The 12,449-nt window shown below is 34.7% G+C and overlaps 1 protein-coding gene across 1 annotated transcript in view; it reads right to left on the reverse strand.

Annotated features, from left to right (window-relative positions):
• Positions 1-12,449, reverse strand: part of DIAPH3 (diaphanous related formin 3) — a 447,621-nt gene that overhangs the window by 332,880 nt on the left and 102,292 nt on the right. The window contains exon 5 of the mRNA XM_021006402.2: positions 7,046-7,176. Within this exon, the coding sequence (XP_020862061.1) occupies positions 7,046-7,176 (131 nt within the window). The remainder of the gene's footprint in view (positions 1-7,045; positions 7,177-12,449) is intronic.

A 12,449-nucleotide genomic window follows, 5' to 3' on the forward strand; every position in this document is an offset into this window, starting at 1 on the left:
AGGCTAAATAACTTGCAAAATGTTACACAGCTTGGAAGCACTGCCAATTCTAGAACAAAAGTTCCCTGGCTTCCAGACCAATACTGACATTTTTTAGATAAGGAAACATACAAAAAGATACACAACTTAAAATCATAGCAACAAAACTGGCAATAGAATTAAGAGAAACTGATTTCAAGGCAAATGTTTTCTCCACAACAGGATCTCTTATTTTAAGTATTTATCGCAGAACATCATAGCTATTTTAGTATATGGTATTATTGGCCTAATCCCCTACCCCTAGTAGGTTATCATGAATATCCCTATTCTAGATGGAACCTCTCGATCTTTTATCTATCTCATAAAACTTTTCTTGGTCACTTCAGACCCTCACTCATTTTTCAAACAACATAATTTATATGCAGTGCTTTACAAACCTTACAGACAATATAATATCAGCTATGTAGGTCTCTCATCTCCATAATTAAATACTAAATTCCATAAGAAGCTGTGTGTTATTTTTCTAAATTTAATACTCAGTGCTCCAAAAACAGCAAATACTATAGAATTAGTTATGGTTTGAGTAAATGGATTCCTAAAGGCAACAGAAAATTGGCAGGTGCACTGAAACCCATGGCCCTGACTGAAAACTGTGACTTTAACATTTAGGCCAGAACCTATTCTTCCCTTCTTCAGTTTAGTCATTTGTCTCTCTCTCGTGGTTCTGTCCATTACCCCAATGATATCTGTCTATGTGTCTCCTTCATTAGTGTGCATTTCTTTCACCCTGCATGTGTGGCTAGATTCATCTCCTGTCTTCCCTAAGTATACTGTCTCCTATATTTTCTCTACATACATCTAATTCAGTCTGTCTCCTCTATTCTATGTCTTCAATTCCCTCACTGTTTTGAGTCCCCCTGCTTGACTCTCAGTGTCCTTTTTCTTTACCTCATCTTCTTAAGGCAGCTTACGGCACAGCGATTGGGCTGGAATCAAGAAGACCTGAGTTCAAATCCAGCCTCAGATACGTACTAGCTGTGTGACTCTAGGCAAGAACTAGATAAAACACAATTAGTATACACGGCAGTCAGCCAATACATGTACTCATTAAACACTAAGGATCAGCTTGCTACAGGGTAAGCACTGTGTTTCAGAGATAGAGATAAAAAGACAAAGGAAGTGATCTTTGTCCTTCAAGGACTTACAGTATAGGAAGAAGGGGTGTGTGTGTGTGTGTGTGTGTGTGTGTGTGTGTGTGGTGTGTGGTATGTGAGTAGACACACAAAATAAAGGTAATTTGGGGAAGAAAACACCAGGCTTTATAAAAATAGACATTGGTATTTGACCACAGATTTGAAGAACCTGCAAGCTCCTAAGAGGCAAAGATGCCAAGTTGCAGAGGGCATGAATCCCAGAGGTGATGGATAGCTGGCACCAAAACATAGGGGTAGGAGTGGAGCATCATGTGTAAGAAACAGCAAGAATACCTAGCTGACTGGACTGTAGTAGAAGTGAAAGGCAGTCATGTTCAATAATACTGGAAAGATGGAATGGGGCCAAATTATGAGCTTTAAATGCCAAACATGAGCATTTTCAATTGATCCTTGAGACAGAGTCACTAGAATTTATTGACTTACAAAGCTAGACTCCTGTTTTATGAAAATCATTCAAGGAAAACCAACCAAGAAAAAAAAATGATCCAAAGAACTGAAAGAAAAGAACCGGTGATTGAAAAGAACATTAAGTCCTGTTGTCTGGGGATAACAATTCACATTATGTAGCACTTTGAATTTTATCAAGCGCTTGACTTAGCTACTCTATATGTAAGGAGCTTTGTTGATATTTTTTTAAAATGTTTTATTGCTCCTGCTTTTTTCTGTGTCACTGTAACTGCCCAATGATTGTCAGGACATATTCTCCACGTAGAATCTTTTCTTCTAACAAAGGACAGTCAAGCAAAAAAATTATGGCCATGTCTGCAAGGGCAAATTTATATTCTACCAACATGCTTCAACGGGAATCCTCTTAAGTCATGGTTGGTCATTGGATTGAATCAAGTTTTGAAGTATTTCAATAATTTCCTTTACATCACTGTGGTCAACTCCATCTTATACTGGAATAAACCAAGGAGATCAAAGAGCCCTGGAGCCCTGCCTGAAGTCATACAGAGTTCAAATTTAAACTCAGCTCATGGACATGCATGAAGGTGAAAGAATGGTGCCTGGCATATGGTACGTGCTTAATAAATGCTGTAACTTTACTTCTACAATACATTTAATGTTTTGCTAAAAACACTAAGCGAAATGATGACCAGAATTTACATAGTCCTGAATTAGCAAGGGCATCAGAATATTTAAATTTAGCAAATAAAAGTAAATATAGTGACCATATATTTCTAATATACTCCATGACAGTATGCTCTATGTGTAAATATTGATGAAACAGTTAATAGTTTTGCCAAAAGAAATAACAGCTTTCTAGGGGAAGAAAAAAGTACACTTGTATCCTTGTAGCAAAGTAAGAAATTCAATATCTTAAACTTCAAAGGTCAGCTTTAATACCATATAATATCAAAAATAAATTTCTACTAATCTGTAAAAATCACTTGTCACTAACATTTAATATAATTATAGCTTATTTCAAACTTTCATTTGCACTACTCTTAGCAAGGTTACTAAATACTCAAACAGAAGAGTTCTTCTGGGACTCAAGTGTTTAATATGCCCTATATGAAATAAGAATATAAACCCCTAATCAATTCCAAAAAATTGAGCCCTCTATTGAATGAAAACATATTTGATGACATCCTCCTCAAAAGAGAGATTAAGCAACATTCTGATTAAGAAACGTAACAAATCTATACTACCGTTATAAATTTCAAAAGCAATCTTAATTACATTTTTACGGTTCCATTTAAAATATATCCCAAGCTTGTAATTCATTTCATGTTCCTACATATTAGACTTTGTATCACTATAAGTTAGTATTCATTTTCTACAATCCAAATGCATGATCTTGCTTCTGATATTCTGACACAAATTGTTCTTATTTCCAAATAAAAATTTAATTTAAGGAGATAATAATATTGATAGAAAATTAAGCATCTCTATTAGATATAAAAAAGAGATTCTTTTGGCCAAAATACATTAAGAGAATTGTGAACATAAGAAAGGACTTATTGGCAAATACTCTGATCATAATCTTTTAGGGGGAAATTAACAGAGATATGTGTGACGGCTGCAACTTAAAAATAAAAGCATAGTGCAATTGATAAGATGATGGATGTAGAGACAAGAAGTGGGTTAAATGTGACTCCAAGATTCTGGTACATCCTGGCTATAGAACCTTAGGCAAAATAAGAGTCTAGAACCTGACAAGTTAGACGGGGCCTTCCTGCTCTAAATCGTTCCAGAAAATGTTAAAAGGAGATCTAGGCTGAAACAACAAAGGAAAGATAATTTAGAAATATAATTTATAGTATCAGTCTAAAGAAATTATGAGGTTAAGAAGTAATTTTTAATTATGGATTATAACACATAAATTTGTTTTGATTTCCTTAGGTGTTTAAACCTCCATCATCTGTCCAGAACTTAACCTTCTTTTACAGTTATCCTATACTTAACCTTCTTTTACAGTTATCCTATTTGATTTTTTTAATCGTTCTGAATTATTAAGCATTTATTTTGTCTTCCCATCAACCACTCCAATTAGAAAAGGAAAAAAGAAAAAGAAACCATGTGAAAATATGGTATACTTAGTTTCAGCCATTCTCCAACTGATGGGCACCCCTTTAGTTTCAAGTTCTTTTCCATTTCAAAAAGAACTGTTACAAATATTTTTGTACATATAAGACGTTTTACTTTTTCTATATAAGTCTAGGAAGATATCGTAGGTAAGAGTATATAGAGTTTGCTGATTTTAGGGGAATCCAAATTGCTTTCCAGACTAGCTGGACCACTTCACACCACAGATAGAAAGCACATTAATGTGCCGGTTTTCTAGCAACTCTTCAAATATTTCTTCTTTTTTTGTCATCTTTGCCAATTTGTTGGGTGTGAAGCAGAACTTCAGAGTTACTTTATATTGCATTTCACTAGTAGTGATTTAGAGCCTATTCACATATTGATATACACATATTGATAGCTTGGATTTCATCCTTTCAAAACTTCCCATTTGTATCCTTTAACAATTTATCAGTTGTGCCTTGGTTCTTATTCTTACAAATTTGAATCAGCTGGAAATGAGATTTTTTCATAAAAACTTATGGGAAAAAATGGTTTTCTCAATTAAGTCACGTCAAGTTTTTATTAAGCACACACTATGTGCTAGGCAGGGTGCTTTGCTGAGGATACAAAGAAAGCAAAAAATAACCCTTCGCTTAAGTAATTCACAATTAAAAAGGGGAGGCAACATAAAAACTATATGCAAACAAGCCATATAGCCACAAAAAGGAGGAGAGATACAGGATGACAGGTGTTTCCCTTCTACTCTCAGCAGCATTTGTTTTGTTTGTGCAAAGACTTTTAAATTTTATATTATACATATATATATATATATTTATATGTATTTATATATATATAAAACTGCTGTCTGAGTTTTCCCAACAATTATTGGGGTCATTTTCTTGATTACTGCTTTGAGGTCCCCTTAACTGCCCCTTGTATTAATTATTTCCTTTGAGCTTCTTGATCATTTTTTGTTCCTCTCCAAATGAATTTTTTCTAGCTTTATAAAATAATCCTTCGGTAGTTTGGTATGGCATTGAATTAATTTAGGTAATATTTTCATTTTTATCACATTAGCTTAGTCTACCAATAAGCAATTAATGTTTCTCCAATTATTTAGTTCTGTTTTTATTTCTATAGGAATGTTTTGTAGTTATATGATTTCTGCATGAGTCCTAGTAGGCAGATGCCTGAATATTTTATATATTCTGTAGTTATTCAGAATGGAATTTCTCTTTATATTTCTTCTTACTGTGTTTTCTTGGGCTATCAAATATTACAATTCTCCTAACAATGATCTACCCTTTTTCCACGCCAGTACTCTTCCTAAATGTGCTCTTTTTCCTCATTGTCATCTCTACACCAGAGGTGGCAAAGCATGCAGCAAGTAGGTCACATGTGGTCCATGACACTCCTGAGTGAGGTCCAAACTAGATTAAAATCTTACAGAAAAGTTAACAATATAAATAAAAATACAATAAAACATACTGTTAATATATAGTTTTCTAAGTCAATCTGCACGCACACAGGTCCTTATGTACAGTTTAGTGGCCCTGGTCTGTATTTGGGTTTAACACCACTGTTGTATACCCCTCCCTTATTCTTGCAGTCCATTAAACCGTGTACTAACTTTACTTTCCTCTCTATTTATCCTGAACCCTATGGTCAGTTATTTCAGTGGTGTGCTTGCTACTTGCATATAATCTCTTGTCTCTTTCCCCGTGGTCTAGTTTGCTAATCTCTAACTCTGAAAAATCTACATTACATCTTTCTCCCAAACAAGAATAAAAAGGGGCGAGTAATCCAAAGAGATCTCACTGTGAACCTTCCAATAAACTAATTTTCAAAAGGTACATATATAAAAGATCTAACCAAGGTCACACAGACAAGGCAGGATAATAATATAGCAAGAATCCAAGTGAACTAGGCTCTAGAAAAAATGCTAAGGATGATTTTTTAAAAAGTACCAAGAACAGGGATGTCTACCACAGGGATGAATGACAGAATATTGATTATAACAACTCTTATTTATAGAGAGCTTTAATGTTTAAAAAAAGCAAATATACTGCTATTATCCTTTCATCTATTTTGTTGCAAAGGAAGGCTAGAACAAATACAGATATTGAGGCCAAATACAGGTAAGCAAGAAATAAAAGAGGACCTATCAATTCTAAATGGGTTCCAGGTTCCTGGCCCAAACAGATCCAGGAAGAAGTTTGACTGAAAAAAGATCTGAAGGTTTTAATAAATCAAAAGTTCAATGAGTTAATAACATGATACTTCTGTGTAACATAGTATCACAGGACCGCAAAGTGATAGTAATCTGCTATCAAAGCTAGTTGCACTATATATGAACTATCCTGTGTCCCACTCTGGGAACTATATTTTATTAAGGATACTGCTATACAAATTCCTCAGTCTTGCATTTAAAACCTTCCATGACCTGGTTTCAATCTACCTGCTGAAGTTTATCAGTGGGTTTTTTTTTTGTTTCTTTGTTTTGAGAAAGACGAGTGTTAATGCTTGCCACTGGGCAGTTTTCTCTCCTGAAACAATGAACTACTCTTCTTCACTACAAGTATATGTTTGGGATAGAGACCCAAATAGCTGACTTAAGTGGTGCAAAGGATAAAACGTTAGATTTGGATCAGGAAGACCTAAGTTCATATTCTGTTTCTAACATTTGTTTTAAAAATGACCCTGGAAAACTATTTAACTTCTCTAAGCCTTTATTTCTACATCTGTAAAAGAGAGATAGTAACAGCACCTATCTCACAGGAAGGTTGTGAGGATTATATGAGGTAATAAATGCTAGCTATTAGATAATGATGATGATGATGACAATCTACAGCTACTAAATGTAAGCCAGACTATGACTTACATCACTAACCACTGACAGGTGAGACTGAAGTGAAGTCAGAACAAAAGTCATGAAAAAATAGACACATTGTAAAAGAGAGATAAAACTCAAGGGGAGAAGAAAACCAGATACAAGGAGAAATATTTTTCCTCCTCTTCTCAAATCTCCCAACAACATATTTTCACTCAAATATTCACAGGATTACAAATAGTGTGTGTGTGTGTGTGTGTATCACACACACACACACATACACAAAATTAATCAACTCCAAAAGACATCACAACTAGATGATACCCTCCAAAGATAAAGCAAATAGATGCAATGGTTCAACACAAACTCAGATTTAACAGTCAGAAGTTATTAAACTGCTAAAGTGAAAATAGTATGATGGAAGTATATTCAGTGAAAATATAAATCATAAATTCACTGTATCTGTTAAATCCTTCTACCTGACATAATGGTTTTATGGCAGATGAATTACCTGACAGGATTACTGGTTAAAGACACCCGAAGGGACTCTAAGCATGTAACAAGTCTTTCGTCCGCAGCTCCCATTTTCAGTTCATGGATGAATTCCTGTGGTGATATTTGCCGGCTACTCTTCAGACATCCCTTTAAAATAACATTTTTAAAAGTTATGCTGAGTGATGGCTTCTTGATAGTACAAAAATAACAAAAGTAATAAATCTTTTTTTAAACATATGTAATCCACAAATAGATTGCAACCATTTCATTCCTAAATATATAAACTCATAGGCCATAATGTCCAAAAATTATAGCTCCATGAAAAATATTTTTGCTCATTAAAATAGCTGATTTTTTAAATCTGATATAAATGTTATAATAAATATTGATTGGTTTTACTTAACTTTTCCCCCCTTTTTGCCAGATGAGACTTACAAGGTATATGTGCAGAGTAGAGGTTGAAAAGGGCACTATATCCAGAAATCGTTTATATTAAAACAAAAGACACAAATAAAACTCAAAAATAAATATCATAATAACCAACCCAAAATATAATAGGAAAACATAAAAGATGGAAAGCACCCATAAAGTCTTAAATCTCTGCATGTTAGCAAATTTATTCCTGGAAATCATGAAAAGTGAGAAATGGAAAAAAAAAAAAGAAAGAAAGAAAAAACTCTACAGTATTAAAATATATTCAAGGGAAAGTAGCCAAATCTAGTACCACTAATAGTAAAATGTTAGTTCAATACAGAAAATATAAGTGGTCTAGGGAAAGAGAAAAAGGAAAGGAACGAGCATTTATTAAGTAACTACTATGTGCCAGGCACTGTGCTAAGTACTTTACAAATATTATCTCATTTAATCTTCACAACAACCCTATGAGATAGATACTATTATTATGCCCATTTTACAATTGAGGAAATTGAGGCAGACAGAGTTTAAGTGACTCATCAGGTATCACAAAACCAGTAAGGGTTTGAGGACATCCAGTCTCAGTACTCTACCCAATATATTACTAAGCAATTTTTTTTAATGTGTTAGGTGGTGAAAGTATAAGTATTAATAGACTAAAGAAAGTAATTCATAAGGATCAATGAAATGGTTAAAGTAAAGAAAAATAAAAATTCAATTTTGGCATGAAAGGTAACCAATAAAGCATATCACTTAAATAAAATTAGTATCAAAATCATATTTATGTGGTCATATTAAAGCAAATCTTACACCAAAACAGGGTAACAGGCTGAAAATTACTTTAGTCATATGAACATTTAATTCCTTCACAGGCACACAACTGTATATAAAAATAGCAATTATTATTGTCAAGTGAATCAGAAAACATTTCTTAACGGCACCTAATATGTAGGACCTACTGTACTGTAAAAAAACAATTTAATTATTACAGTTCAAAAAATAACAGAAGATATTGTCAATATGGTTAATTAACTCGGGTACACACTACACTAAATATAACTCAAAAAGAGAATATATCTAAAATGTCAGTCATATATTTTGAAAGAAAAACACACTTGTTAAGTAAGCAAATTAAAAAAGTAGGGTTTTATGTGCCTTTATAGGGCATTTAAGGAGCCACTGGTGTTTATTAAATATGAGGGTGAGAGTGTTAGCCCTGGCTTTAGGAAGATCACTGTGACAGCTAAGTAGAGGAAGAAATGGAGTAGTTACAGTTATAGCCCAAGTGTGATTTGATGAGGGCCTGCTCCAAAGCGGTGGGCAGTGTTGGAAGAGCAGAGTATGTGAGAGATGTTACACAGGTAAAATCAACAAGTCTCAGCTATGGAATGAGAGAGAGAGAGAAGCTGAGAATAACACCTAGATTGCAAACTGTGCCATTGGATTGCATAGAATGCAGCATAGTGAAAATATAAGAAAATTTCACAGGCAGGAAGGATCCCATTGTGAAAGGCTTTAAATACCAAATAGAGGGCTCTATATTAGATCTTTTAGGTAAGAGGAGCCATGGGAGTTTATTAATCAGAGAGGGTGCATGGTTAGACATGAGCTTTAGGAAAATTCTTTTGGCAGTTTATGGAGCATGGATTGTAGTGGGGAGAGATTTGTCTGTGGTAATTTTGACAGTAATATAGAAGTTAGGAAGAGAGAAGGGTTTGGGGGAAAAGATATCAAATTCAGTTTTGAATACGTCAAGAATTCAGGGCAGGATAAGTAGATCTGAGAATCATCAGCACAGAGACATAACTGAATGCATCTGAGCTGATGAGATCAAGCCAGTGAAATCGTATAGAGGGAGAAAAGAAGAGGGCCTACAACAGAGCTCTTCAGGAAACCCATAAAGAGAAAAAAGAGACTAAGAGGCAGTTAAATATATAAGAGGAAAACTAGAAGGGAATAATGCCCCAAAAACCTAGAGAAGAGTGTATCAAGGAAAAGAGGATCACTGAAAGCATCACAGGTTACATAAAAGTTAAGAAGGTTGAGGGTTGAGAAAAGACCCACACCCAGTCTTAGTTTCTCTCCTGAGGTCTTCATGCATTATCAATTACCTTTGATACATCTGACCTGGGCATTTTAAGTTCAACATGTTCCACAATAACATATTGTTTACCTCAAAATCCACTCCCTCTCTTCAATCCCTATTACTATCAGAGACATCACCATCCTCCCAATTACCCAAGCTTGCCACCTCAATGTCATCCTGGACACTGAACATCCGTCTCACTCATCCCAGATATCCAATCCATTATCAAACCTTTTGTTTCTCCTTTCACAACAGCTCTCATCTATGTTCTCTTCTTTACATTCACACAGCTACCACCTTACCTAGAAGCACTTACTACCTCTCTCCCAGAGAACTGTAATAGCCTTCTAACTGGCCTCCAAACCTTAAATCTCTCCCCACTACAATCCATGCTCCATAAACTGCCAAAAGAATTTTCCTAAAGCTCATGTCTAACCATGCACCCTCTCTGATTAATAAACTCCCATGGCTCCTCTTATCTAAAAGATCTAATATAGAGCCCTCTATTTGGTATTTAAAGCCTTTCACAATGGGATCCTTCCTGCCTGTGAAATTTTCTTATATTTTCACTATGCTGCATTCTGTGCAATCCAATGGCACTGGTCTCTTTAAGGTTCCTCACACAAGACACTCTTAACTCCCTACTTTACAATGGCTATCTCCTATGCCCGGATTGTTTTTTTTATTCCCAATCTATTTCTTAGCTTCACTGGCTTCCTTCATGACTCAGCTCAAATCCCACTATCTGCAGGAGTTCCTTCCTCCTATCCTTGTTCCTCCCCTCTGAAATTGCATTCCATTTATATTAACTTGATTGTGTATGCTCAGTTATTGATATGTTGTTTCCCCATTAGAATGTGAGCTCCTTCAGATAGGAACAATGTTGTGTGTATGTGGTTGGTTTTTTTTTATTCTTTGTTTTCTCAGCACTTTGCACGGTACATAGTAAGCACTTTAAACATATCTGTTGACTGAGTGACTGGTTGAAAAATGATACGTAATAGGTTTTGGCCTGATAATCAAAATCCCAGGAAATTATAGAGAAGTCAGGATATTTCAAATAAGAGGGAATAAACAGTAAGAATTTTTAATTCTTTTGTTCTACCTGGAATGCCAAGGAATCAGCCTAGGTAACAGATCTTACTACAGCTAAAGAAGAGCAATAGGTTCAAATGCATGCATGATTTCCAGAGGTTAAAGGACAAAAGGCTAAGTTAAATTTCAGCAGTTTTTATATCTGTTAAGATTTTGATTTAGAGAAAAAGTTTCAAGGCAACATTTATAGTTAATTCTCATACTTCTATTCAATTGAGAAGTTTCAAAATACATATAACTTATAATACAGTATTTTGAATATTGCACACAGGGTAAGGAAGTGATTCTCATTAATAGTTTTTTTTAACTTGTGTAAAAATGCATATATATTTCCCTAAAGGATTCCACTATTTATAGCATATCATTTGCTTGATAAGGACATGTGGACACAATCAGTCATTAAAAAACATAAGTTTTTACAGGACCTATGACAGATGCTAAGAAAAGCCAGGGTAGCTTTCTATCATTTAGGAAGAAGGAAAAAGTAAAACACAACTGGAGAAAGCTAACGACTTTCCCAGAATTTCAGGTAAAATAAGGAAGGGAATAAGAAAAATCATTTGTGGGGAGACAGAGAAAGGAGATGAAACCAAACTTGAATTATTCTAAGAGACCAAAATCTTACGTGAGAAAAAACTTGAGTTAAAACTCTCTCTCTCTCTCTCTCTCTCTCTCTCTCTCTCTCTCTCTCTCTCTCTCTCTCTCTCTCAGGCTGCTCATCTGCAAAATTTCTCCTCTAATCCATGTCCTACCATCATACAGGTATGGATGAGAGAAAATGATAGCAAGAAAACATTGTGTCAATTGGGTAATCAGGAATCCCAAAGATAGCTTCTCTTATGTTTCTTTTATTTCACATAATAGCTTTAAAGAGGAAAAAAGTGTACTCAGCATTATATAACTTCAGGTCCATTAGCTATGCAGACGAAAATACTTAGAGAGCTTTACTCTTAATATCAAAATATATTTGCAACATGAGGCTGCTTGGTATCACCACAAAAATGGGAAAGTTTATCCAACATTTATTTTAAAGTTTTTTATTCTTCAATATATTTTATTTTGAAATACCAAAGGTAGCACATTAAGAAAAGCTCTTGCTGTACTCTTGACATCTTTCATTTTGTTTATAGATTGCAAGGCATGAGAAGCAATACTTTGCTCCACATTCTTGTTTCCATCACTACATCTGTTTACCTACTCTCAACTATCTTTTTCTCTGCTATCTTACCTGTAGCAGCACAGTAATCATTTCTGTACTACCAGTTTTGAACAGATTCTTTGTCTCTCCCTCACTGATTGCATTTCATCTGAAAATTTAGTTGATTCTCTTTTCCAGTGTTTATTTCTTTGGTCCATTTTCTTGTTTTCATGATCATAAAGTCATTTTGGATATCATTTACATGGCAAAATAAAGCTATATTGTAGTTCCCATTACCAACAAAATGAAGCATAATTATATGGTAAACATTTTCCACAGTCAAGTGGATGGTTTTAAATAGCTATGAACAATTCAATGAAGAGGTCAGTCCACTATCCCATGTTGACTTGTATGTAGACACTTTGCATATCTCACAGTAAGCTGACAAATATGATATAGCAATGCAACATAAAGCAGAGTGGAAGGACTGGTATTCCCCAGAAGCTCAAGTCATTAGATCCCTGCCACCACATTTATAAATGAACATGATTAGTCAGGGAACATGGTTTATGGCAATGACTACAATCATTATCTTCTACAGCATTACTTAAAAAAGATTACTGTGGGGGCAGCTAGGTGGTGCAGTGGATAGAGCACCAGCCCTCAAGTCAGGAGGACCTGAGTTCA

Source organism: Phascolarctos cinereus, unplaced genomic scaffold (assembly GCF_003287225.1).
Source record: "Phascolarctos cinereus isolate Bilbo 61053 unplaced genomic scaffold, phaCin_HiC Scaffold_7;HRSCAF=346, whole genome shotgun sequence".
Taxonomy (NCBI): domain Eukaryota; kingdom Metazoa; phylum Chordata; class Mammalia; order Diprotodontia; family Phascolarctidae; genus Phascolarctos; species Phascolarctos cinereus.